Source organism: Cibotium barometz, chromosome 8, assembly GCF_041138505.1.
Source record: "Cibotium barometz isolate CiBa-2024 chromosome 8, ASM4113850v1, whole genome shotgun sequence".
NCBI lineage: Eukaryota > Viridiplantae > Streptophyta > Polypodiopsida > Cyatheales > Cibotiaceae > Cibotium > Cibotium barometz.
This window is the reverse complement of record NC_141053.1, coordinates 21,769,978-21,797,064: the sequence shown is the minus strand read 5'-3', so window position 1 is coordinate 21,797,064 and position 27,087 is coordinate 21,769,978. Positions and strand designations below refer to the sequence as shown.

The following is a 27,087-nucleotide window of genomic DNA, read 5'->3' as shown; positions in this document are numbered from 1 at the left end:
AATGTTTTTATCCTCTTCTTCTCTCTCTCTCTATATCTCTTTCCCTTGTCCTCTCTCTCTCTCTCTCTCTCTCTCTCTCTCTCTCTCTCTCTCTCTCTCCTCCTTGCACAATCCTTATCTTCTTCTATTATCTCTATCTCTCCTCCTCGCATTATCTTTCTCTTCCTTTTCCTCTCTCCTCTCTCCTCTCTCAACTCCCCCTCTCTATCTCTTCCTCTTAACGATGAGAGGACGAGAAGTTTATAGAGCATGTAAATAAACATGAGGCAAACAAAGTGAGAAATGTATTTTTAATACTTTGTGCATATCCATTTCATAACTTAAGATGTTAACATATAAACTATTATAACTTCCTTAGGGTAAGAAGCTTTGAAGTCAATACTCCGTCATGTTCAGTTTCCATGACCCACATAAGATAATGTGGAAGACCTTCAAGGAGACAACCTTGAAAATATTGGTGAGATGAAGGATTTGCCAATACAATGCATGGTGATGGTGGAGCATCCACATCAAGCATCAACGAGACCCCCTGTTAATCAATTAATAATCTAAAGTTGGTACTGTTTTTTGGTGGTGATATTTAGTTGTAGCATCAAGCAGAATCTAAAGGTCATCCAAAAAAACCAAGAGAAACTCGGGCTCCACCCAAGAAGTACATGAAACCTTACCCTCCACCCAATCAACAAGCAAGATCTCATGCTCTACTAGAGCAACGTGTAGAAACTCTGGATCCACTAGCTAAAAGTAAGTCTCCATTGAAGCAAGGCATGCAACAACTCCAAGAGTTTAACCACTACACAAAGTATTAATTTTTTCCCCTAGCTTATTTAGTTTTCTGTGTGTAGTGGTTTTGGCAAGATTGAGGTTGTGGTTGGTGATCCTTCAGAGATTGGCTTAGTGCTAAGGGGAGGGGAGATAATCCAAGCTTTTGTTCACTTATGCTTTGGGGAGTTGACACCTTAAAGTTGTAGATTCAATATGAACAAGAAAATTGTACCTAGTTGTTTTCCATATAATGGTTTGTAGAGTCCCAACAATAGGATGGGTGCATGGGATTGGTGAAATTGTGCATGGGATTGGTGAAATTGTGCATCTGTGGAATAATGGCAATGCTGTGGAAGAGAAAAATATATGGGAGATAGCTAACAAGCTAGATTATAACAATGGTTGTGCCCTCATTATACAAGCAGCTTGTACTTGTACAGTCGGTACTCCAGGGGAAGTTTTTTATGGCCCATGTTTGATCATGAGGAAAAGCTTGCCTCAGTAAGACATGGTTTGCTTCCACAACTGCAGAGAGAATGCTTCCAAGACCTTTTTTAGGATTCAACAAAACAAAGAATTACTTGCTGGACTCTATGATCCTTTTGATAGTTGTGTATGGGACACCCCTTTGGGCCAAAAGGTTTAGGCTAGGATTGAGAGGTTGTAGATTAATGTTCTTTAGGCTCATTATACGAGCCTGAGTCCGAAGTGTCCCCTTGCACGCTTTGGGACTTCGCTACTTGAAAGTGGCATATCTTCCAAATAGTCACGTATGTACATAGGTTTTTCTTTTGGCAAAGAAAACCCCCATATCAACCATGTGCATAGAATAATAAAATATAGCCAGTTATGTTTTTGTGAACTCTTATATTTATCCATACTTTTAAGATAAATATTCAATACCCCTATCCTAAGTTAAAACATAGCTAATAAACAATATACCTCCAACAAATAAAGAGAGTGTAAGCAAACTTGACAAAAAATTCTTATATAGTTAGTAAGCACATGGGCAAGGTGGCATTGCACGAGCTAGTAGATAGCTCTTCTCACAGATGCAATTTACAAACTCTTTATTGTGTATTTACTATTAGTTGTATTCAAAAACCAGGAAATTTACAGAGGAACTTAGAAGGCATCACTTCTCAAAATGGATGGTATGATACGGTTAGATGCAGGAAACTCGCTTGCAGTTGTGACTCCGAAAAGGAAATCAGCCCACCCCCCCACTGACCTAGATATAGGTCTACACAGACACCTCCAATGGATGTCCACATATATGCTGTGTTTTGACTGAGTCACGGCAAAAGATGACGGGGTTCGCCCACAGTTTTACCCTCCTCGCATTTATCCTAGCCAATCTTTTCAACTAGTCTATTTTCCCAATTCACAACCCACAAAAATACTAAACAACTATGGTAAGCCACCTGATGGCGAAGATATTTGGATCAGCAGTGAGGCGTTCTTAGTGGTTGGCCAGAGAGATGAGATCTGTGCTGGTATACTTCTGTCAAAATCACGCTGGACCACATCCTCACACTTACAGCCAGCATTGAGGAAGCCAAGGCTAGAAACTTGCACAAAAACTCCTCAATGCTAGGTAGGACTCCAATACACAAACAAAAAAACCAAAACTGACCATTTGAACTCATAATAATTAGGCATTGCTAGATAAGAACTAATAGTATTAGGCATTGCCACACCCTTGTTTATCTTGTCCATATGCTTGAGACAGTTCATTGCCACACCCTCGTTTATCTTGTCCATATGCTTGAGACAGTTCACTGGGGAGAAATGCAACCATCCGTGCATAAAGCAACACCTCAACCCCAATTATTATTATTTATTGAAGAAGTATGTGTGTTTGATACAGCATGTACATAGAAGGGCAAGGTAATATGCCTGTGCCAATGGGGTTATCAACAAGCTGCTGCGCTGTATAGACCCAGCATTCATAGTAAAAGACTTATACGAAGGAAAAATTCAAGGGTTCAAATGCTGTACACGTGTGCGTCCTTATGGTGCGGCACCATAAATCATCACTGTTTAGGCATATGGGCTCAAAGCTTTGCCTTTTACACAATTCATTGAGTGTTTCTGCGCCCTGCCACGCCACGCATGCGATGTCGAATCACATGGCCATCAGGCACACAACTGCTTGCTGAATATGAATTCTTCTTTTGAGCAGTACCCAGAATATCCCAATCCTCATCCTCCAAGTGGGTGTGCCATCCATCGTCACTAGAATTATTAGATGTTGGAACTGGCTTCTGAGTCATCTCTTCACCTAACTGCCCCTCATCCACCCTTTTCTCACTCTCAGTATGTAAATTTTTGAACAAAGCTTGGTCACAGGTCTCAACCACGCTACTGTCCGGTGAAAAATATTGTGTGTGTAATGTGCATTCTATAGGTTGTACACTTCTAGGTAACTCCGATGTAGCCGAGCTAAGGGCACTGACTACAGATGCACTGCCCAGAGAATTGAGGCAACTAGAGCTTGATGACCTGCAAGAGATTGTACTGCTTGGTGGAGACAAGGGACTAGACAAAAACTGCTCTGTCAGGTGTGAGATGCGACTCATGCTCAGAGAACGGCTACTGGATAACAAAATGCCTTCATCAACCTGCTTTTTGAAAGTAAGAATATCTTCACTTAACACTGCCATCTCCCCCCTGCATTGAGATGGCAGAAAACTTCTTATATTTTCAAAATTTTTAAAAATGCAAAAAAGGGTGGTTTGAAAGTAAGAATATCTTCACTTAACACTGCCGTCTCCCCCTCTGCATTGAGATAGCAGAAAACTTTTTATTTTTTCGAAATTTTTTAAAATGCCAAAAAAGGGGGGATGACTGAATTAAAAGGAAATGCAGCAAATACTTAAAAAGATAGGTAGACAATATAGGACTCCTTAAGAAAATATAGAATGCAGGCATAACTTGAAAAGAGTGCACCTTGTTTCAACTGCAAATGGAACAAGTGAAAGGTTCACCATATGCCAGGGACTGTGGCGTTTCGTTTTTTTTTCCAGTTAAACAAGTGGGGGAGAGAGAGAAAGAAAGAAAGATGTTATTAGCGTCTACAAAAGACCCGAAGGACATGTTACATGTGGTCCATGAGTAAACTGGGTGTCAAGACAACATGAAAAAGAAAAACTAGCTGTCGAAAGAAAAATACATGGCCAACGTACTAGGCCCTGAAGTACAACATAGTGGGCAGCACAAGAGCCTCATGTGTGTGAACTCATAATGTGTAGTCCTAATCGTGGACCGAGTATCTGGCCTTGGATGTCCACTACCTGTGGGAGTGCTTCTCTCTGTCGCTGAAGAAAGTCCCGGATATGGAGCAGTCGGGTAGAGGGTTTCCGAAACCGGGATGTCTGGCTCTCTGGAGGACATGTGCTCTCTCTCGGGAGACCCCCCGAGTGCGTGGGGTGCTCACTTGATGGGGGCATCTAGCCCTGTCCTGGTCAATTTGTCAGATCTCATGTGGGTTGAGTGTCAACCGGGGCTCCCCGGTGGGGGCCAAAATAGTCAGCGATAGATGTCTGTGCGGTATCCTGCCATTCAGGCTGCTGCCACAATAGTCTGTCTCTGTGGTGCCTCAGCTCTAATAGGTATAGTCCCAGATATCTCTGATCTCTGTAATGCATCACCTGTGACAGGCCCAAACCCCTCCCTCGCAGTGGTACCATCTGTGTATCTCAAAGTCGACTGGGCATCTAAGTATGTAATGCTCCTCTGACTCTCTCTCCTCCTGTGCTACATAGCCTGCATAATCGCCTATCTCGTAGAATGCCCTCTGCTCTCCGTCTCAATCCAAAGGCACTAGAGGAGAGCGGAGAGATCCTGTCATGCATGATCAGGATTAAGCCATCAATACCACATGCCATAGTACTTGCCAAGTTTAGATCAGACCCTCTCATCATAGATGCCACGTTCCAGGCCGTCACATACATACATGTCTACACATTGCATAGATATGCCTCCCATGGGTACGGCTTTCAGAACAACCACCTCCCTCCCTTTGAGTACAGCTTGGACTCCCCCTTTCTTGATCTCCCATGGCAGGATATCAACCGCATCATCCGCCTGGATCTGACGTGGCTTACATGGATATTCGTGGTCGAGCTTTCTCCAAAGCTCCAGACTTATAAAGAGAATTTCTTGAGGATCACTGAGGACAGATTCATTGAGAAGCTGGTTATCTGTGCGAAGTGCTCCGTGCGGAGGTCCTTATGATCCTTGGCTCTACCGTTGTGCAGTTTCAATAGTGCTTTGGTGACTTGGCTGAATAGGCTGGCGGATGTAACTATTTGGCCCTCCGAGCTCTATTTCACATGATGGAACCCTTGCCTAGACACTAGACAGGTGGAAGAAGGCATGGGGACAGGGACCATAAGGTTTGTTCAAGAAAAAGCACAAGTCTTGGTCAAAAAGCAAGAAAAAGCAAAAAGTCAAGCTGAGTTCACTGCGAGCCAAGGATATCACTGGCAAGAGGAGACTGAGCCGCACCAAAAAGCTAAAAGCCACTTTTTCAAAAAGCAGCTCCAGGGCCAAAAAGCAAGGCCCTGAAGTTAGAAAAGCAAAAGCTCAAAAGTTGAGTAATATTTTATTATTAAAAAGCAAAGAAAAAAAGACCAAAAGCAAAGAGGGGAGAGCAAAGCAAAAGCATCACTTTTTGCTAAAAGCAGGGATCCTCTCAAGTATAAAAGAAGCATGAACCCCTCCCTTTTCACTATCGTGGGGCTCATCAACAACTTCATCATCATGAAGGGTGAGAGTTTCTTCGTTGAAGAGATTGGCACTCGTCGTCAACTAGACCATTGAGGCGTAGAAAGACATCATCAACGACATCTTCAATTTGCTACGCCGCCAGCACCACCTTTGTTCCCCGCGTTTCTGCCGGTTGCCACCACCGATGCCAACCTCAAATGTTTGAAGATTTCATCAAAGATCGAGCCACCAAAGCCGAAGGAGTTGAAGCTGCTAAAGCTTATCTTCATGCCAAAGGAGTCACCATTGCAGAAGGATCTAGAGCTACCCATTCCATTTCTCATGGAGAAAACAGAGAGGCTATCCCTAGGTCTGCTCTCATCTTCGGGTCAAGTAAGGGTTAAGGAAGACAAAGGAGCCTTTATCAACCGGCAAAGATGGACTTCAAGCTGGGAGAGAAGAGTGTCAAGTTTGATGCCTTTCACCGAAAGTGGGATACACAAAAAGCATTATCTTTTGTCAAGCAGTTTGATGCCGCTTTTGGAGGAGACGAATACTCTGAAAAATCGAAGCTGTAATATGCGGAAGCTTCGGAGAAGAATCGGTACTTCAAAACTCAGAAATCAGCACTCTTTTCACGACGGAATTAACGCACAAAACAGAAAGGAGATGTGCAGAAAATAGAGAGAGAAGGGGGAGATGGAGAGGACACAGTATTGGGTCCCAATTACCCTCTGTAGGCCCCCCACCACGGATGGTGTAGTTGCTTTATTAGAATGATGTAAATCTGAAAACAAATACAGAAAACTTGACCTTTTCTTGGCTGGAAAATCCTGCCCTTTACCTTCAGAAGTCCACCCCTTTGCTTGGCAATCTCCTTGGCTTGACTGGCCCTTGATTGGCTTGAGCACTTGGTGAAAACTAAGATGAATGATGGGATTATGGCCTCCACTATTTATACTCCTCCTCAGGAGCAGTCGACCAGCTGAAAAACAGGCTATGTCCCACGACTGGTGAAAATTCAGCAATAAATGCTGAATTAAATCCCAAAAAATACTGCCTTTTCTTCCTAACAGGCTGAAAGTGATGCGCCTGCTTCTGATTGACTGGACACAACTTTTGTCCACAATCCCAGGGCTGGGCAGCCTATATGGGCTGCCCCATACATGCCCTACAGCCATATAAAGGCGGTAATCTCCTGGAGATTGCCTTATCTGTGCCCTAGGGCTGTCCTACAGCCCCTCCATGGCTGGTGGGTTCAGCCTGGGCCTTCCTGGCCCTCATGGGGGTGGTTCTACACCATTCCCATGCCCACACTCAAATCCGGGGTAGCCCTATGGGCTGGCCCCTTGTCCTAAACATTATCTACTCAGTGATCTGGCATCCGGTACCATACCAGATACACAGAACCACTGACATCATTCTAGAAGGGAGACTCACAGCGCGGACTGGCACTGTTTCATGTGCAGAACAGTGCACACCTGACCTCGGACGACTGAGATGGATCCCTGGCTGACTCGTCCCGGACTGGGCTCACATGGGACCAGTTCACCATCCCAGGTCCTGCACCTTCTGTACAGAAATGTCTACGTGGCATCCAAGTGCGGGATGCACGTGACATCCCCTTCTGCTTAACTTGACGGAAGCTGCATAGCCTCCAAATAATCCGTCAATAATGCCGGATAGTCTTCGAAAAATTCTTTGTCGAGCCATACCGCTTCATGAGTTCCTCGGTCCTAAAACTTCGTGAGGAACTGTCGTAGTCTTTGGCCTGAGCCATGCTTGAAACGGTGCAGAAGGATCTGTTCTGGAACCATTACTTCTGCTTCATGAACAATGTCTGGTTCCGCTTCATCTTTGACCTCTGAAGGGGGTGGACCTGCATATGGCTTTAGCCAACTAACATGAAATACATCGTGCATAGTCCAACTCGGAGGTAGCTTTAACTGCATAGACACCTCATTAATCTTTTTCTGGATGGGAAATGGTCCGAAGCTCCTGAAAGACAACTTTGGGCATCGCTTGCCCACCTGCTTCAATCTTTGCTTCATAATCCGAAGATACACCCAATCTCCTTCCGAAAACTTCATATCCCTTCGGTCTTTATTGGCCTGTCGAGTGTAGGCCTCTTGCGCTTTAGCCAATCTGTCTTTAACTGACTCTAGGATCTCCTGGTAAGACTCTGTCACTCTGTTCGCCTCCGATACTGCAGACGAAGTCCTGGTTAACGAGACGACTGGAAGAGTCTTCCAAATGCTGCCTCATATGGAGTCCCGCCAATAGCTGAAGAAAAAGAGTCATTCAAAACAGCTTGAACTAAAGGCAAAAACGATTCCCACTTACCTTGCTAATCGTGGACATAACACTTTAGCACATCAAGGGCCAACTGGTTGTATATCTCTCTCTGGCCATCTGTCTGTGGGTGGAATGCACTGGAAAAATTCAACTTAGTACCAAAAAATATCAAACGATGCCCTCCAAAAATGACTCGTAAACTTGGCATCTCGGTCTGACACTATGGTCCTAGGAATCCCGCCAATCGGGTACCAATGCCGAATGAATAACTGGGCAACATCCTCGGCGGTCACATTGGCCCTGCACGGAATAAGCAAATTTGCTAAACCTATCAACAATAGTTAAGCACTGCGTATTACGCTTACTCGGACTGGGAGGCAGATTTGTGACAAAGTCCATCGAAATGTCCTGGAAAGGACCCTCACGAATTGGCAAAGGCTGTAACAACCCTATCTTCTTTCCACGAGGAGCTTTCACCTTTTGAAAAATGTCACAGCGTTGTACATATGTAAACACATCACGCCGCATCCTTGGCCAATAGTATTGCCGTTCTAGTTTCTCCAGAGTCGAATTCATGCCCCTATGACCACCTGTAATGGCGTCATGGGCATCTTGGAGAAGAGCTGCCCGGAATGACTTCATGACACATAGTCGGCCTTTGTAGAAAAGCCAATCATCGCGTATCAGAAAATGGCATGGTCCTGTGGCATCCAATGCCTGTTCCCACTGAGTACCGAATTCCTCGGAATCCGCGTACGTGTGCTTCATGTCTTCTAGTCCTGTACCAACAAGGTCAAGTCTAGTGGTCTGAATCGCAGATACTTGTCCCTTCCTGCTCAAAGCATCGGCCACTGGATTGGCCTTTCCTGGAAGGTACTCAATCATACCACCGAACTGCTGGAATATCTGACTCCAGCGGTGTTGTCGATCACTCCACTGTGCACTTGGCATCGTCTGAATCCAGCGCAATGCCTGATGGTCAGTGCGAACCTCGAAGTCACGGCCATACAGGAAATGTTTCCAATGTTTCAAGGCCTGTATAACTGCTAGGAGTTCACGATCATAGACTGAGTAGTTCTTTTCGGCGGGCAGTAACTTACGAGACATGTAAGCTACTGGATGACCATTCTGTTGCAGTACACCTCCAATTGCGATGTTACTCGCATCGGTGATCACTTGAACTGGTTCGTCCCACGAGGCAAGGGCTAAACAAGGCGCTTCTGACAAAGCCACCTTGAGGTTCTGGAATGCCTCCAACGCTCGTGGAGTCATTCGAATCTTTTGCGTTCTTGTTTTCACTCCCTTTAGCAGATCGGTGAGGTCTGCCGAGAGGTCGGAAAACTTGTCAATGTGGGTGGAATATGCCTGGCATATACCCACAAATGATAAGCTGTCTGTGGTACTTCCCAGTTAACAATCTCGGCCACTTTAGCCGGATCCAGTTGAATGCCTTCAGCACTAATTATATATCCCAAGTAATGTACCTGGAACTTCTTTTCATTGACGTAGAGCTCGTTGCTTTCCAGCAACTTAAGGACTTTCTCCACATCAATGTCATGCTGCTCAATTGTAGCTGAAAATATAAGTATGTCGTCCAAAAATATGAACACACACTCCAATCAACTCCCAGAAAACACGCATCATCATGCGGTTAAATGTAGCTGGGGCGTTCGTCAAACCAAATGGCATGACCACAAATTCATAGTGGGCCCATTCTGTACGGAAGGCTGTTTTGGCCTCTACAATCCGTACCTGGTGGTACCCACTCTTTAAATCCAATTTAGAGAACACCTTAGCTCCATTCAACCTCTCGAGAATATAGTCAATTCGAGGCATCGGGAATCTGCTCTTGATAGTCAGCTTGTTGAGTGCACGATAATCGACACACAACCGAGAAGACCCATCTTTCTTCTTGACAAACAAGATCGGTGCTGCAAATGGCGACACGCTGGGGCGGATGAAGCCAGCTTGCAACAATTCTTGGAGTTGGCAATCCAACTCCGATTCCATTGCCTTAGAAAGGCGATACGGAAACTTGCTCGGGGGTTCCAAGCCTGGGAGGAGGTCAATCCTGTGATCCTCCGGTCTGGACGGGGGGAGCTGGGGAGGGAGACTGTCCCGAAGAAAAATCTTCTGGAACTTTTCATGGAGAACCGAGTACTTCTCGGAAGCACTGGCCACCATCTGGGCTGTCTGGGTGTAAATCATCGCACACTGTGCGCCTTTTCTGACTGCTCGCTTAGCCTGCAAAGTGGCTTATGAGCGGAAAGTTTGGAATACCTGCTCACACTTAATGGTCACCAGGGTGGTCGACACATTTCGATTGATTTGAAACGTGTGCTTGTCCCACTTGACATCAGGAAGAAACTTGTGAAACCACTGGATACCCACAATTGTCTGCTCCTACAAGAGGGGCAACCATAAAGTCACGCACAAACTCGATGCCCTGAATCACTAACTTAGCACCTAGAGCTTCATACTTGACGCTCGTTGTTATACCTGTGCTAAAACCCTCCACCTGTTTGTCCACCGGAGTCAGCTCGAAACGGGCACGCCTAGCGGCCTGTTCCGTGACCACATCCTCCGTGCTACCGCTGTCAAACAAGACAACGACTCTCTGGCCACCTATGTAGCCAAAGGACTTGAGCAATTCGTTGCGCTCATACTCCTGGTCACGGGCGCCCTTCTGCTTATCTTCGGCTAATAATTACTCCAACTGAAGCACCGGGGGTTGAAGAACTAGGGGTAGCCGGTGGGGTCTGTGGGGGAGCTGTGCTCACCACGGAAGCTGTGGAGGCGACGGCGGCCTTTGGAGGCTTCTTCGGACAATCCCGAGAAGTATGTCCTTTTGTGTGACAAAAGAAACATCTACCCTCCTTCTTGTACTGAGAAAGCTCCTCAGCACTCAACTTGCCACCTGTCTTGCCTGCCTCCGCTTTCTGGTCTGGAGTAAGCTTAGACGCATTGTTCGAGTTCTTGGAGCCAGAGGCTCCCGGGCTCTGTTCTGGGGAAGACCCTGTCTGGTTCTGGCTTTTGCCCCCCGAGGCGTTAGCCTTGGGAGAAGCCGGCTGGGAAGTTTTGGGCTTGCCACCATTGTGTTTCATTTCTGCACTCTGCGCAAGCGAGAGTGCGTCCTCAAAGGTGGCTGGCCTAAACATACGCACCTCCCATTGGATTTGCGTGTCTAAGCCATACAAAAACTGCCCTTTCTTGTCCGAATCAGATAAGCCTAATTGTAGACACAAGGTCGAAATTTTATTGGCAAACTGAAGGACTGGTTGCGCATTCTGACGCGCTGAAACCGGCCTCTGATAGAAAACCAGAGTGCGGTGGGAGCAATCACCCGTCCACTTGTAGTCTAGTTGAAAAACAAAACACAGATTGGAGCTAGAGTGCCCAAATCTGAAAACACAGCGACACCTGTTGGCCCCAAAGCTTGGCGCCCCTTGCGGTATTTCTTTATTCAATTAAAGATAATATGTATGGCTGAGTACAACACAAAGACCAGCCAAGAGTTTACACCTGTAAGTCCAATCTGACGGCCCACAAATCCTTCTCAGCACAGAGGATCTATGCACACAGATCTGTGTCCTCAAGCAACACACTGTGCCTCCCTCTGATCAGCCAAGATCACAAAGCAGGCCAGCCATGGGCATACATCTGGCATAACTCAAGAGCATGATACATCTTCTCAGCTCAAACATACATGTGCTGTCCAATCTCTGTCTTAATCCCTTGTCAATCTGCCATACCCCTCCTCTCACAAGGGGCCAGATAACACATATCTGCAACAGACATCAAGCAATAGAAAGAGAGATAGATGAACAGAAACAGAGCTTACCAAGTTCAGCTCGTGAAACAACACTGGAGGAAGCAACAGCACCAATCTGTACTTGCAGGTACTTGAATCCACAACCCTGCTTCACACGTGTGCTTGCACTTGCCTGTATCCTCCTCCTGATGTCCACTCTTATGCTGTCCTTGAAAAATACAGATCTGAAAATCAGCACAGTACCCGTCTGTACCGCCTCGGGATACGTGCCAGGAGTTGTACTTGCTCAAACAGTTGACCGTCTTGATTCTGGTCGCCTGAATTTGAGAAAACAGGCCTGTCCAGCACCTGTCCAGCACCTGTTAACACCTCTGCAGCAACTGTACTTTCTGTACCTTGCTGCCCGTACACTGTACGGCAGCTGTACAAGGTGTACTTGCTGAAAAACAGACTGTACAGCCTGTACTGGTCTTCTGCGCAGCCCAAACCAGCAGCAGTTCCTGTGCGCAGCCAGCAACAGAGGAGAGAGAGAGAGAAAAAGCTTGCACAGTTCTGGCCGTACAGTGCTGTACGGCTGATTCCACTCAGAAAAACAGCAACCAGACTGGTCTTCAGCAGCCGCCTTCAGCTTCTGTGCTTTTCCACGCTAGTATTCAAGCGCATGAGAGAGGCTCCTCTTTTGCTACACGATTCCCCAAAAAGGGAAGAGAGAGAGAGAGAAGAGAGAGAAAACTCCTCCCCAATTTAATCCCTAGGGCCCCAACTTTAATAAGTTCCTAGGGCCACTAAGGCCTAGGGGCAAACTCCAATAAACATTAAAACTTAATGTTTCTAGTTCCCCCCTTCACACCTAGGGATGTCCACACATCTTAAACTCTGTCCGGGCACCCCCCATGTGAATCATAAAATATTCTGACTCTGCAACCACCATGCACACACTTGTCCTGCTCCATTTTCACAGGGCCATGACATACCCCCCTCTTGAAAAATGGCAAGCGTCCTCGATTGCATTCTGGTGATGCATCAAAATATCCAAAGTGAAATATACAATATGGCAAGATCAGCGTCCCAATCTCTCTGAGCCATACACATGTATCAGCATTCACTGCAAACCAATGGCATAGTAATAGTCCAAGTTGTATACCACTGTGAACCATACATATCCACAAAAATCTCCATGTGACTAGTACACATATATCATAGAAGTCCCATAAACAGATGTACTGTCAGCCTCAGTACCTTCGGATGAGATAAAATCTGCACCAAGCGACCTCTAGATGTCATCTGAGCCTGTCTGTATCAAGGGAGTGGAGGTGCTACCCCCCCTCTTGAGCATCAGGTAATGCTCCAAACCCATGCTCTGCTGAACCTGAATGAGCCACAATAAGAGTCGGCTCTAACTCAAAGGCATCGAGATAAAGCTGCAAAACCTGAGGTGAATCTGTTAAGTCACCTTCCTCCATCCACTTCGCATCCATCGGTGAATAGTTCTTGAACTTCACAAGATAGCGACGGGAAACTTTACCTCGTACCTTCCTTTCTTTATGTGCCAGTATCTGCTCTGGAATCAGAACCTCATCAAGTTCCTCAACTTCCGGCTGAGCCTCATCTGATACATCCTCAGGCACATCCCCACGGAAAGGTCTAAGAAGACTCACGTGAAAAGCATTGTGAATCCTCCAGTGATCTGGTAACTTCAAACGATAGGTTACCTCACCAATCTTTTCCAAAACCTGAAAAGGCCCATAATATCGCATGCTCAACTTAGGGAATAAGCGCTCTTTACCCTTCATCTTCTTGAGTCTAGCCTTTTCAAAGCGCAAAAGAACCCAATCACCCAATGCAAACTGTAAATCACGTCTGTGACGGTTTGCGGCTTTCTTTTGCTTCTGTTGAGTTTTCTGGAGGGCCAACTTAACTCTCCGATAAGCTTCATCCAAGCTCTCCACATACTGATCAGCCTCAAAGATCTTATCCTTTGTATGCAAAATGGGTGGAACCTTCTTCCCTCCTTCTACAATCTCAAAAGGCGCCTTGCCAGTCGAGCTATGTACAGTGTTGTTATATGCAAACTCCACCAAAGGAAGATACTTTTCCCATTGTTGCTTGTGCTCTGACACATAACACTTGAGAAGATCCAACACTGTAGAGTTAGCCTCTTCTGACTGACCATCTGTCTGTGGATGAAATGACGATGAAAACTTGAGAGTTGTACCCATGTTGTCAAACAACCCTCTCCAGAACAAACTCGTCATCCGTGGATCACGGTCACTAATGATAGACGTAGGCAAGCCATGATACTTGAAGATGTTCGCCATGAACAACTTCACCATATGATCCACTTTAATTGTCTTCCTCACGGGAATGAAATGAGCCTGCTTACTGAACCTACATATGATAGTCCAGATCCCATCATTTCCCGTTTGTGTCCGTGGAAGATCAAATACAAAATCCATGGCAATGCTCTCCCAAGGTCTATCCGGAATAGGTAAAGGCTGTAATAACCCAGGTGTCTTTTGACGGTCAAACTTTACCTTCTGACATACGATGCATTGCCTCACAAAGGCATCAACATCTCTTCTCAAGGTTGGCCAATAAAAGAAAGTCTCCACTGCTTTGACCGTGGCGTCAATACCTCTATGACCTGCATACGGTGGAGCATGACTTTCAATCATAACCTTGAGTCGCAATGGCCTGGTAACACACAGTCTGCCATGCATTAATAAAAACCCATCTCTGAGAGTGTAATGCTCATGCCGCTGACCCTCAGACATCTGATCATACAACTTTTCAAAATCCTCATCATGGGCATACTGCTCTTTCATTTCATCAAGCTCATGATGATAAGCAAGTGAAACTGCAGAGACCTGTGGCTTGCGTGACAAAGCATCTGCCACTACATTCTTTTTGCCTCACAATCTGGAAGTGAAACATTGACAAAAAGTTTGCCCAACGCATATGCTTCTCTGAAAGCTTAGTCTGCGTGAGGAAATAACGCAAGGTCTGATGATCTGTCTGCACAGTGAAATCAGCCCCAAGCAAGTAGTGTTTCCATGTAGAAAGAGCGTGAATTACAGCCAACATCTCTTTCTCATACACCTGTAAATGCTTCTCAGCATCTTGCAAAACTCTACTCTCATAGGCTATCACATGTCCCTCTTGCATGAGAACTGCACCAATGCTACTTCCACATGCATCACACTGGACAACAAAAGCCTTTCGGAGGTCCGGTAACACCAATACTGGGTCCGAAGTAAGCTTTTCTTTGAGCTTTTTGAATGCTGTAATTTCCCGATCAGCCCATCTAAACGGAGTTGCTTTCTTCGTCAAAGCATGAAGAGGCGAAGCAATTTCAGCAAAGTGCCGTATGTAACGCCTGTAATAGGAACACAATCCTAAAAAGCTACGTACATCATGCACGGTCCTCAAAGCTGGCCAAATAAGTATTGCTTCCAGCTTTGCTGGATCCATACGGACTCCATGACCAGACACAATATGCCCCAAGAAATGTATCTCCAGCAAGAAAAACTCACTCTTCTTGCCATTAACCACCAATCTATGGTTTCTGAGTTCTGCAAACACAATGGCCAAATGCCTTCTATGCTCTTCCTCATTTTGTGAATGCACAATCATATCATCAAAGAATGTGCCCACAAACTCTCTATGTGGCCTGAAAATCCTGTCCATCATTCTGTTAAATGTGGCAGGCGCATTTATGAGTCAAAGTAATTTTCCTATTGTAAGTATCCAGCACCGCATGTACTCTGTGGCACCATGGCATCCCCAACAAAACATCACAGCCATCCAAAGGCATGATGAAGAACTCCTCACCGTCCACATAACCCTGCAAATGAAGCCGAAGCTTCCCAATGATAGGAGTAACGGGTTCTGCATACCCTGGACAAGCCATATTTGCCTCATGTAACGGCCCCATCTCCTCTGCGCGAATCCCCAATCGGCTAGCCAAATCTGGTGAAATGAAGTTGGCTCTAGCACCTGTATCAAAGAAGATCAAAGCATTCTGATCTCTCACTTTGCCCCATGCCCTGCACAACTCTGTAGCTTCACCACTTAGCTGCTCCCCCACAAGATCAGGAACTAAGCCTGCAGAAGGCTTTGGTTTCTTTGGCTTGGGCTCTCCTTTATTGTCAGGGTCCTTCTTGGACGTTCTTTTGGGACAATTGAATGACATATGCCCCTCTTCAGTACAGTAAAAACACTTTTGAGCATCTCTCAAAGCCTGTCTTTCTTCAGAAGTCCTTTTGGGCATTGGCAACTTCTTATACTTTGTCTCTGTAGACCCTTTAGCATCACGAGAAGCATACCCAAATTTTTCAGCTTTCTTGCTCAATTTCTTACTGCCTTTAAACCCAGATGAACCACCTGTGAGTAACGCATTAGCTGTCATAGCATTTTCAATCATCTGTGACATGTTCGTTACTCTTGTCTTTATACAATAATCTCGTATCTCTTTGGGCAGCCCACAACAATACTTCTCTACCTGCTCAGATAATGGCACGGCACGATAAGAAGTCACTGGGAGTAGAGCTTCCCAAAACTTCTTGTTATAATCCTCCAAACTATCACACTTTGAAGCATCCAGCTTGTGCCATGCGGTCATAACATCCACCTCAAATGTAGATGTGAGCCATACGGAAGAGAAAACCTGTTTGAATTGGACCCATGTGGTGGGTGCTATGCCCTGCAAAAGAAGAGTAGACCACCACTGCAAAGCATTGCCCTTGAGAAAAGTGGCAGCTTTCCTTACCTTTGAGGACTCTGTGTAATTCCCACCAGAAAAAGCAGCATCAAACTGCTGTAAAAAGGTAAGTGCCTTCAATTTATCCTTGGCCCCACTGAAAGTGTCAAACTTCACTGCAGCTCCCCCTTCCTTGTAATCCTTCGCCTTGCCCATAGGCGTTAGATTATCATATGGAAGTGGTTTCGTAAGATTGCTGCCCCCAACATTCATACCCATCATTGGGTCAACATTTCCCATTCCAACACCAGGCATACCATACATCCCAGCCATGTTTCCATACATTCCATGCTGCATACCTGGCTGCATGCCACCAAACATATTGCCTTGCATCCCAGGTTGCATGCTTCCAAACACATTTCCTTGCATACCGGACTGCATACCACCATACATATTCCCTTGCATGCCAGGCTGAAAATTGGCTCCAAAAGGCCCATACATACCCATGCCTCCCTGAGGATAATCCCCAGTCATGGATTGGAACACCGAGCCACCACCAAAATAACCTGGATGCATATTCTGCTGAGGAATAGGTGGCTGTCCATAGAAGGAACTCTGTGGATTAGCACCAAAAGCATGCTGCATGTTCGGAAACTGTGCAGGAGATGGATCCTGTGGAGTGGTACCACTATGACCCTGAGGAAGATTCTTCGAACGAACCTTCTTCTTCTTTTTCTGGGGCTCTGTGCGGGGCTCTGAGCGAGATCTCAAAAATTCAGCAAATCTCTCACTCTGTGTGAGCTGCATAAAAGTATCCATAACACTAGCCAAGCGATCTTTGAACCGAGCATCATCATCCTCTTTACCATGCACATCTTCTGGCTGTGTTACATCCTCATAAGGCTCAACATCTGCAGCCTGTTCTCCTGCAAAAATATCCTCAGATACATCTCTTTCAGGAGAAGTCTCTTGCTCTTCTTCTTCTTGATAGAAGTACTCTTCCTCTATATCAGACATGATTGCTGAATTTTCAGCGATGGCTTTCTTCAAAGCAACCACGAGCTCACCCCCTTCAGAAAGTTGATGATTGTTCCCGGCAACGGAACCTTGAAACCGGCCTCTGATAGAAAACCAGAGTGCGGTGGGAGCAATCACCCGTCCACTTGTAGTCTAGTTGAAAAACAAAACACAGATTGGAGCTAGAGTGCTCAAATCTGAAAACACAGCGACACCTGTTGGCCCCAAAGCTTGGCGCCCCTTGCGGTATTTCTTTATTCAATTAAAGATAATATGTATGGCTGAGTACAACACAAAGACCAGCCAAGAGTTTACACCTGTAAGTCCAATCTGACGGCCCACAAATCCTTCTCAGCACAGAGGATCTATGCACACAGATCTGTGTCCTCAAGCAACACACTGTGCCTCCCTCTGATCAGCCAAGATCACAAAGCAGGCCAGCCATGGGCATACATCTGGCATAACTCAAGAGCATGATACATCTTCTCAGCTCAAACATACATGTGTTGTCCAATCTCTGTCTTAATCCCTTGTCAATCTGCCATACCCCTCCTCTCACAAGGGGCCAGATAACACATATCTGCAACAGACATCAAGCAATAGAAAGAGAGATAGATGAACAGAAACAGAGCTTACCAAGTTCAGCTCGTGAAACAACACTGGAGGAAGCAACAGCACCAATCTGTACTTGCAGGTACTTGAATCCACAACCCTGCTTCACACGTGTGCTTGCACTTGCCTGTATCCTCCTCCTGATGTCCACTCTTATGTTGTCCTTGAAAAATACAGATCTGAAAATCAGCACAGTACCCGTCTGTACCGCCTCGGGATACGTGCCAGGAGTTGTACTTGCTCAAACAGTTGACTGTCTTGATTCTGGTCGCCTGAATTTGAGAAAACAGGCCTGTCCAGCACCTGTCCAGCACCTGTTAACACCTCTGCAGCAACTGTACTTTCTGTACCTTGCTGCCCGTACACTGTACGGCAGCTGTACAAGGTGTACTTGCTGAAAAACAGACTGTACAGCCTGTACTGGTCTTCTGCGCAGCCCAAACCAGCAGCAGTTCCTGTGCGCAGCCAGCAACAGAGGAGAGAGAGAGAAAAAGCTTGCACAGTTCTGGCCGTACAGTGCTGTACGGCTGATTCCACTCAGAAAAACAGCAACCAGACTGGTCTTCAGCAGCCGCCTTCAGCTTCTGTGCTTTTCCACGCTAGTATTCAAGCGCATGAGAGAGGCTCCTCTTTTGCTACACGATTCCCCAAAAAGGGAAGAGAGAGAGAGAAGAGAGAGAAAACTCCTCCCCAATTTAATCCCTAGGGCCCCAACTTTAATAAGTTCCTAGGGCCACTAAGGCCTAGGGGCAAACTCCAATAAACATTAAAACTTAATGTTTCTAGTTCCCCCCTTCACACCTAGGGATGTCCACACATCTTAAACTCTGTCCGGGCACCCCCCATGTGAATCATAAAATATTCTGACTCTGCAACCACCATGCACACACTTGTCCTGCTCCATTTTCACAGGGCCATGACACGCGCTCCCCTGAACTCGTCTTCGAGTCGCTGAAGGTAGTGGGGCGGTAGAAACCGTTGCTTAAGGTCGCGGACGAACTCATCCCACACATAAGCTGCCATACCTGCTCTGGTGTGGGCATGAGCCCACTAAGTCCACCAAGGAATGGCCTCACCTTCCAAGTACCAACTAGCTAAGATCACTTTGTCAGTATCTGTTTTCCTAACTGCGGCAAAGTAAGCTTCAAATTGATGCAACCATGAATAAAGAGTTGTGGGATCGAGTTTACCATTATACTTACTGAAATTCATTTTCTCGGGAAAATGATTCGAGGGCGCCACCGGTGTCAATTTGGCGTCCAAAGCTCTGAGGTAACGCTCGTGTTCCACGCGTCGCATGGCGTCGTCTTCTCGTTGTCAAATCTCCAATGCACGCATCTGCAACTCAAGCAAGGAGCTTGGCTGCAGCTGTGACCCCGCGAGAGAGTCCCTGTGACGAGGATCTGGTATCTGGGATACGGAAGGAGAGGGAGGAGGAGATGGAAAACGCGACGCTGGAGAGCGAGAACGCTCCTCCAGAGCCAAGATCCGCGCCTTCTGCTCATCCAACTTGGCTGTCTGGTCTACGATTGCTCGCATCATCTGCTGGAACATGTCTGTGACACTCAAGCCTGGTGCCCTAGCTGGGCTGCCTGGTGCACTCTGGTCCCGTGGTTCTGGTTCTCTCTCGTCGCCGAAGCTCGCCATAGCGGGAAAATGCAATTTCTTTCCGGAACGCAATCTGACCATCCACTATCTGTGTGGGAGACTTCCGGAGGCTTCCGGAGGCTAAAAACCAACCGTCCTTCGAGGGACAAGAGTCACTCCGAAAGGGGTAGTCCACCGGCGTCTAAAAACCAACCACACGAGCGAAAAAATTTTCTGGTTTTCTTTGCTGAATCTTTGTCCTTGAAGTAGGCTCTGATACCACTGTAATATGCGGAAGCTTCGGAGAAGGATCGGTACTTCAAAACTTAGAAATCAGCACTCTTTTCGCGACGGAATTAACGCACAAACTGAAAGGAGATGTGCAGAAAATAGAGAGAGAAGGGGGAGATGGAGAGGACACAGTATTGGGTCCCAATTACCGTAGGGCCCCCACCACGGATGGTGTATTTGCTTTATTAGAATGATGTAAGTCTGAAAACAAATACAGAAAACTTAACCTTTTCTTGGCTGGAAAATCCTGCCCTTGACCTTCAGAAGTCCACTACTATTGGCCTAGTAGAAGGAATATCAGGTTTTATGTTCAAGATTGTTTGGAGGACAAGTTTGAGTGATAAAAGCTAGCAGGATTATTGCACCCATTGAATGTTCTATGGGAGAGTATTGTTATGGATTTTATCTTTGGATTGCCAAAGTCAGGGAATGATGATATATGGACCTTATCTGGTTACCAAGAAGATCAACCATGTATGTTATCAGTTAGACGTTTCAGATCATTGGAGGATACATAATGCCTTCCTTGACAGTTTATTGAACCCATGAACAGGGTTACCCCCAGAGGAGCCTATATTGAAGGATCCACCTAGGGTGGAAGAGCCAGAACATATTGAGTTTCATTTTGTGGAAAAGGAGGAAAGACAATGGTCAAAAAGTTCCTCTTGAAATTCGAGAATTATTCGCTATTGGATGTGAAATGGATGCCAGAGACGTACATCAAGGACTATCCAAATATACTACGAGCTTATGAGGAAGTGGTTGGTCTAGATGTATTTGAAGTACAAATATAGACGTCTTGTAGATTCAAGAGGAAGGGATTGTACCTCTAGCCCTCTTCATTGTATATATATTGAATTGGAATTGATCATTATTATGCTTATATAATAGTTACTTGGACATGCTCTAGCAACGATGCCCGATAGCCAAGGAGCAAGATGTGTATTTGGGTGGCAATGATGCCAGATTGAGATTTGTATCTGGGAGGCAATAATGCCAGATGACCCATTGGACCGCAATGATGTCAGATATCTTGGATTTCACACTCGGGCGGTCATTGCGACTAGATGATCCAGATGACTGTATTGTATTTCAGAGTCGGACGGTCATTTTGACCAGATAGCCTAGATGACTGTATTGGATTTCACAGTCGAGCGGTCATTGCGACCAGATGGCCCAAATGACTGTATTGGAGTTCCCAGTCGGGCGATCATTGTGACTAGATGGCCCAAATGACTGTATTAGATTTCATAGTCCGGAAGTCAGTGCGACCAGATGGCCCAAATGACTATTGATGAACTCTCGGGCGATCCTAGTGACCAGATGGCTTGGAGGAAAGTCTGAGCAGTTTCCCTCAATAGCCAAATAGCTCAGCACGGTTTCGGATGAAACCAAACAAGACAATCCATGAACAAGAGGATCATTGCTTGTGCACTGCATATTGATGTATGTTTGAATTTCTTTGACTTTGTGAGCTGTTTTTGATGTGTGGACAATGCTTGGATTTATGGCATGTGATAGTCCTCTCGGCTCTAGACTACCTGGCCACTACCTAGAATACCCAGTAGACGTGAATGATGCATACTTGTTTGTTGACTAGCTTCTATCTAGTTTTTGCAGGAGGTAAATCTGCATTTATTTTATCTAACACATGTAACAGGACATGAAGACGAAACATCAAGAACAAAGACATTGGTCAAAGGTAAGGCATAGAGATGTTGCCAGATGAGTAGATGACACCACAGATATGGGGAAAGACAAAATGGCAAAATGCACAAGCTCACCTGACAGAACTAGTACTGGGAAATATTTGAAACATATGGATGTACTTGATGTACTTGGAACACATGGATATACTTGGAACACTTATATTCCGCAGTTGAGGACAACTGCAACATAGGAGGGGGAGAATGTAACTATTTGTCCCTCTGAGCTCTATTTCACATGATGGAACCCTTGCCCGGACACTAGACACGTGGAAGAAGGCATGGGGGCAGGCACCGGGGGGGGGGGGGGGGGGGGGTGGTGGGCACGACGGGGTGTGAGGGCACGGGCAGGGACCATAAGGTTTGTTCAAGAAAAAGCACAAGTCTTGGTCAAAAAGCAAAAAAAAAGTAAAAAGTCAAACTAAGTTGACCGTGAGCCAGAGATACCACTCACAAGAGGAGACTAAGCTAGACCAAAATGCTAAAAGCCACTTTTTCAAAAAGTAGCTCCAAGGCTAAAAAGCAAGGCCCTGAAGCTAGAAAAGAAAAAGCTAAAGAACTTTGACAAAAGTAGAGTAATAGTTTATTATTAAAAAGCAAAAGGGAAAAGCAAAGAAAAAAAGACCAAAAGCAAAGTAAGAGGGGAAAGCAAAGAAAAAGCATCACTTTTTGCTAAAAGCAGGGATCCTCTCAAGTATAAAGAAGCATGAACCCCTCCCACCATTGAGGCGTGGAAAGACATCATCAACAGCATCTTCAATTTGCTATGCTGCCAGTGCCACCATTGTTCCTTGCGTTTCCTCCAGCTGCCACCACCGCTGCGAGCCTCTACCACCCACTGCACCATCTGTGTAGCCAGCTCTGCCTACAGTCTCTTGCCCAGTCAGCTCTGCCTGTTGCCTCTAGAGCCAGTGTTTGCACCGGCCCCAACCATCGTTTTCGCGATAGGTTTTTTGTGTCAAGATGCTGATGCCCAATATATGTGCCTACCCAAACCCAAGAATGAGAATAAGCCTGTAGAGTATGGTTAGAGCCTTAGGAAAAAAGTGGTCTTTGCATGGCCACCTTCTAAATAGAACCAGCTGTTGTCAACCCCAACCAAATGAAGAAAGAGTTCTTGCATGCGTGAGTGGAAGAAGAGATAGATGCTCGGGAGCCAGAAGAGAAGCACATGGTGTGGGGAAGGATTGTTGAGAAGAGTTGTGATAGGACCATTGTGTGAGAGCGTAGTTGTGGAGAAAATTTGTGTGAGAGCCAAGGGGCCTTTTGGTGAAGAAGCTCTGTGGTAGCTTGCTGTTAAATACTGTTTTGTTTTTGGGAAGAAGGCGACACGGGATTTGCTTGAAGAGGTTTGGGTCTGCCCAAAGCAGAGGGTGCTAAGGTGATAGAGGGTCTCGTAGGAGGTTGGTGCTCTAGGACCTCTAGGAGTAGCAACTCTGTTAGAACTTGGACCAGTCCAAAGCTTTGCTTAACAATTCTCTACTATGTTTGATGGTGGGGGTGTACCTGCATTTCTTTTGGTTGTTACTGGTTTTTGGGGAGTTGAAGATACAAATTTGAAAGGGTTTTTGTTGGGGATAATCATGTGGCAGTCCCTTGGTTTCATGGTGTTCTCTCTTTTCTGTTTAATCCCCAAGTCTCGGGGTTGTTGAGACAGGCTCTTTCTAATGGCTCGTTTATCATCTATATTTATGCTGTGGTATGTGTTGTTTGGTTTGAGATTGCTAAGAGAACTCATGTGTGAGTAAAGATCTGTGGATTGCTAGGTCAGGTCTGTGTCAAAAAGCTTTAATTTGGAGTCAGCAATATCTGACTAAGTCAGCTGGTGATCAGTTGTGTCTCTGGATTAGTCAGCTCATGCTGTGACACCCATACATACAAAAGAAGACATTGTAACTTACTTCAAGCCACTTTTTAAGAAGACAAGTTATAGAGCACTTACTGTAGTGAGTCGATGATATTGCCACGCTCAATCAAACGATCTCTCAACTGCAATGACACAAGCAAAAAAGTAAGCAGCAGCTTTTACATAAAGTAAAACCAACAAATACTGTCAAAACCGATTAATCCCACCTTTCTGCACATTTCCGCCTCCGCTTCAAGAGCCCTAGAATCATGAGCCATTTTATGGGTGGCCTCTTTCTCAATAGCTAGAAGCTCTTGGGCACTCTTCACCTTCCTTTTTGTTTCCTCCATGGCGACATGTTTCTCTTGCGCAGCAGTCTCTAATCGTGCTAACAAAGTAGAGCGAATCTACATAACAAAGGCAAATTTTATTTTAACTTAAATATTGTAAAAGAAATAAAGTAATTAGGCCAATTACACATACAGCCCGCCTTTTAGGGACCGGTTCTAAAGCAAATACAGTTGGGCTGTTTGTATAAGCAGCCTAGTATCTCACAAAGGCCTTGAAAACACCAAATGCCAAACCAAATTATGTGTCTCACATCATTAATGACAGTCAAAGCCTTTGTTTGCTCTGCTTGTGTCTCTAGCAGTCGCGATTTCAGCTCCCGTGCTTCCACTGACAGAACAGACTTTTCACCATATATCTCTGCAGCACGCTATTCACAGGACAAAATGAAAACAAACCCAATGTAAGTGAATGTTTTGTTTATAGTTTTTAAAAGTTATACAACACATGCATACTTTCATACATCCATCCAATCCATCCATCCATCTTTGTCGTCCACCCATCCATCTTCGTCGTCCACCCACCAAAAGATAGACATATAAAAATATGCATAAAAACACATCCAAACAAGACAGCACCATTTCAATTTCAGCTCTTTCACGCGAGAGTTGCTGCCGCATCTCCTCCACCTTCAAAAAGATTTCTAAGCCTCCATTTGCAGCCTCGCTTTTCGCATGTTGGGCAGCGGCCTCTTCTTGTTCTGCGTTCAGCCTCAGCAAGTGAATATCTTCGATTTCTTTTCTCATGTTCTCCTGACCAAACAAAATACAAAGCCCTAATAAGGTAACAACATGATCCAAAACCAATTAAAAACACCATTATACACCCACACTGTTGAAGCTCCCGAAGACACCTTACATTACTGGTGACTTACTTTGCAGCACTTCGCTTCATATACAAGTTTGTCCAAGTCTTCAATGTTAATATTGTGCCGAGAAGACTCACGCACACAGTCTTCATAAACACTCTTCTCGTTGACACTCTGGTCAAAAGATGGCTTGCCGAGATCATCATCATCGAGGGAGCTTTCTGTCAGCTGAAACAGCTCATCGCTGAACCTTACGAACGGATTCTCTTCTTCTAACAGGCTCACTTCATTGGCTTTTGGCTTAAAACCCTCGGGATATTCTTGTGATAGCGGCAGGTGGGTTTCAAATGCAGACAATATTTCACTGGCTTTTGATTGATCACTTTTGGGAAAGTCCTTTGCAGTGCAATCTGCACCCCACAGAAGAGTGCCTGCTTCTTCTAGTATCGGAGACTGTGTCAAAGCTGCAGAAGAGTTCCATTTGTCTAAAATTGGCCCTTGCAAATGCGGTAAGACTTCAATAGTTTTGGACTGTTCCATGTTACTCCACAAAAGGTTGGCCGCCTCCTTTTGTATCTCAGACTCTGTCCGCATTGAAGAGGTGGAAGAGTTAGACCTGTCTCCATCTTCTTTATCCCCAAGCTCCCCTGGCCAAGCAGCCGTCCACCAGTCTATCGATTGATTTTCCATCAAAACTGCCACTCCTGACCGTCGCCACTGATTTGAGTCGTGATGATAATCTGATCCCCAGCCTTCATTTACTGGCTTTGGATATGAAATGTGTGGATTCTCAGACATGTCAGTTCTGAGTCCACCTTTCCACACAATTGACTCCTCGTGCTTGTCACAACAGGATTCAGCAAGGTAGTCCTCCTTTTGAACATCAACTGCATAATGCTGCTTCACACCCGACAGCATGTGGGTGTCATCAACACAACCAAACTGGCTTGCTGGTTTGCTGGCAGGATCGGGGGCCTGTCCATGCTTCCTCCCATTAGACTGCATGCCCTCCTTGATAAGGAAATCCACAGCAGAGACCATATCATCACCATCGAGCAGAGTAGCCTTAATAAGCCTTGCATCAATCTACAGACAAAGCCCACACACATCCATCAATTCAATATAAGTCACACGCGCACATGCCCATGGTGTGATACAAGTATGAATAAGGTGTGACCAGACGTGTTTCATTTTGCACGTCTTCATTTCAGCTGCTCCAAAAAAATATTGCTTGGGGGCAGGATTTGAACTCAACCCCCTAGACTTTTAGTATAAGTGGCACCAGTTCACCAATTCACCATAGCCAAGTGACTCTGAATTTTTGAGAAGCGTTTTTGCATGAGAGATTTTAGCTTGATTAGGCTTAAATTAATTTTAATCAATATGTATATGGATGAGGAAGCATCTCTAGTTTACTCAAATTACTTTTCTCATTATTTCACATAAAAAAGCACAATACAGAACGTCAATTTACCAAAAAAACAGAGATGAATACATACTTCAGTTAAAAGGAAATTTAAGGGAAATCAGATACTAACACAGCTTAATTTAAAAATTAAAAATTTTAAAATTATTACAAACCAAAATATACCTGGGGAAATAATTCTCTGAGAGCACGTTCACGGTCCATAGGATTCTTTTGGAGGATTGACTGATTGTATGCAGAGTCTGCTTCAACTGTTAAGAAAAAATCGCCAAAAAAAAAAAAGAATTTAGCTTGTGCACATGGATTTAAAAAAATAGGCAAACTCTACGGGAAAGAAAATTGTAGATAAATTCGTCCCAATTCATTCTTTAACCCGAAAAATCAAAACCCAAAAAGAAAACTAAAAATGCAAAAGGATACAGTAGAGAAGACCTTCGCGAATCAATGTGCAAATTTAAAAAGTTATAGCTAAGGTATCAAGAGGAAAACCTTCTTCTTTTTAATCACAAAAGCACTGTAATTAGTTGCCCTAAGCTTACCCAATTATCGGTTCAGCGCAAGGGTAAAACAAGGATTAGCCATTCAACCCCACTTGATCTCTGTTCAGTTGGAAGAAACCATGTGGGTGGTGGTAGTAGGTAGTCGGAGAGAGTACTTTTCTCGCTTTCAGAATAAGCTTTTTAACGAGCTTTTTGAAGTTGTCGCCCTCATGCAGCTAAACATATGAAGCTTTGCATAAATCACATAAAGAAAAAGAAGACAAAGATGAATAATAATTATTGACATAAATAAAAGTAAACAGATAAAGGCTTCTTTTTATTGGCTTCCTAATATAAAAGCAATAGTTAAAGGCTTCTTTTTAGGTGTGGTCCAATGAGGGGTGGTGTCCCTACCCAATCACATCTATTAGATTCTCTTTGCAAGGTAGAGAGACCATTGATTCTTAAACGATCTCTAATTGGCCCAGAAGAACGAGACAAGAGAATATTTCCCTATCAAGAGTCTACCTTTGCTAGCATGGAAACAAAGACACACAGAGCGAGAGCTTTGCGAGGGGCAGTTTTTGTGGGGTGAGGTTTGGTTTACATTAATGTCTATGAAAGCCAAATATGAGCCATGAACAGTGAAGGTCTCAAATATGATCAAGAAGGAAAAAAACTATTGATTGCCTAGCTTGTGGTCTAGAGATACAACACTTGAAA

The 27,087-nt window shown here is 45.0% G+C and overlaps 1 protein-coding gene across 2 annotated transcripts; it reads right to left on the bottom strand.

Annotated features, from left to right (window-relative positions):
* Nucleotides 1–2,585: 2,585 nt before the first annotated feature.
* LOC147636036 (uncharacterized) lies at nt 2,586–26,563 on the bottom strand. 2 transcript variants are annotated; one of them, XM_086801481.1, is made up of 8 exons: nt 26,425–26,563; nt 26,051–26,136; nt 24,526–25,545; nt 24,230–24,403; nt 23,905–24,021; nt 23,531–23,710; nt 23,400–23,446; nt 2,586–3,438 (listed from the first exon to the last, which is right to left on the bottom strand). In XM_086801481.1, the coding sequence occupies exons 2-8, from the start codon at nt 26,087–26,089 to the stop codon at nt 2,847–2,849; spliced, it is 2,169 nt and encodes a 722-aa protein (XP_086657607.1). In that variant the 5' UTR covers nt 26,090–26,136; nt 26,425–26,563; the 3' UTR covers nt 2,586–2,846. The 2 variants fall into 2 exon arrangements, with proteins under 2 accessions (XP_086657607.1, XP_086657608.1); XM_086801482.1 differs by having other exon boundaries at nt 26,375–26,471.
* Nucleotides 26,564–27,087: the final 524 nt, after the last annotated feature.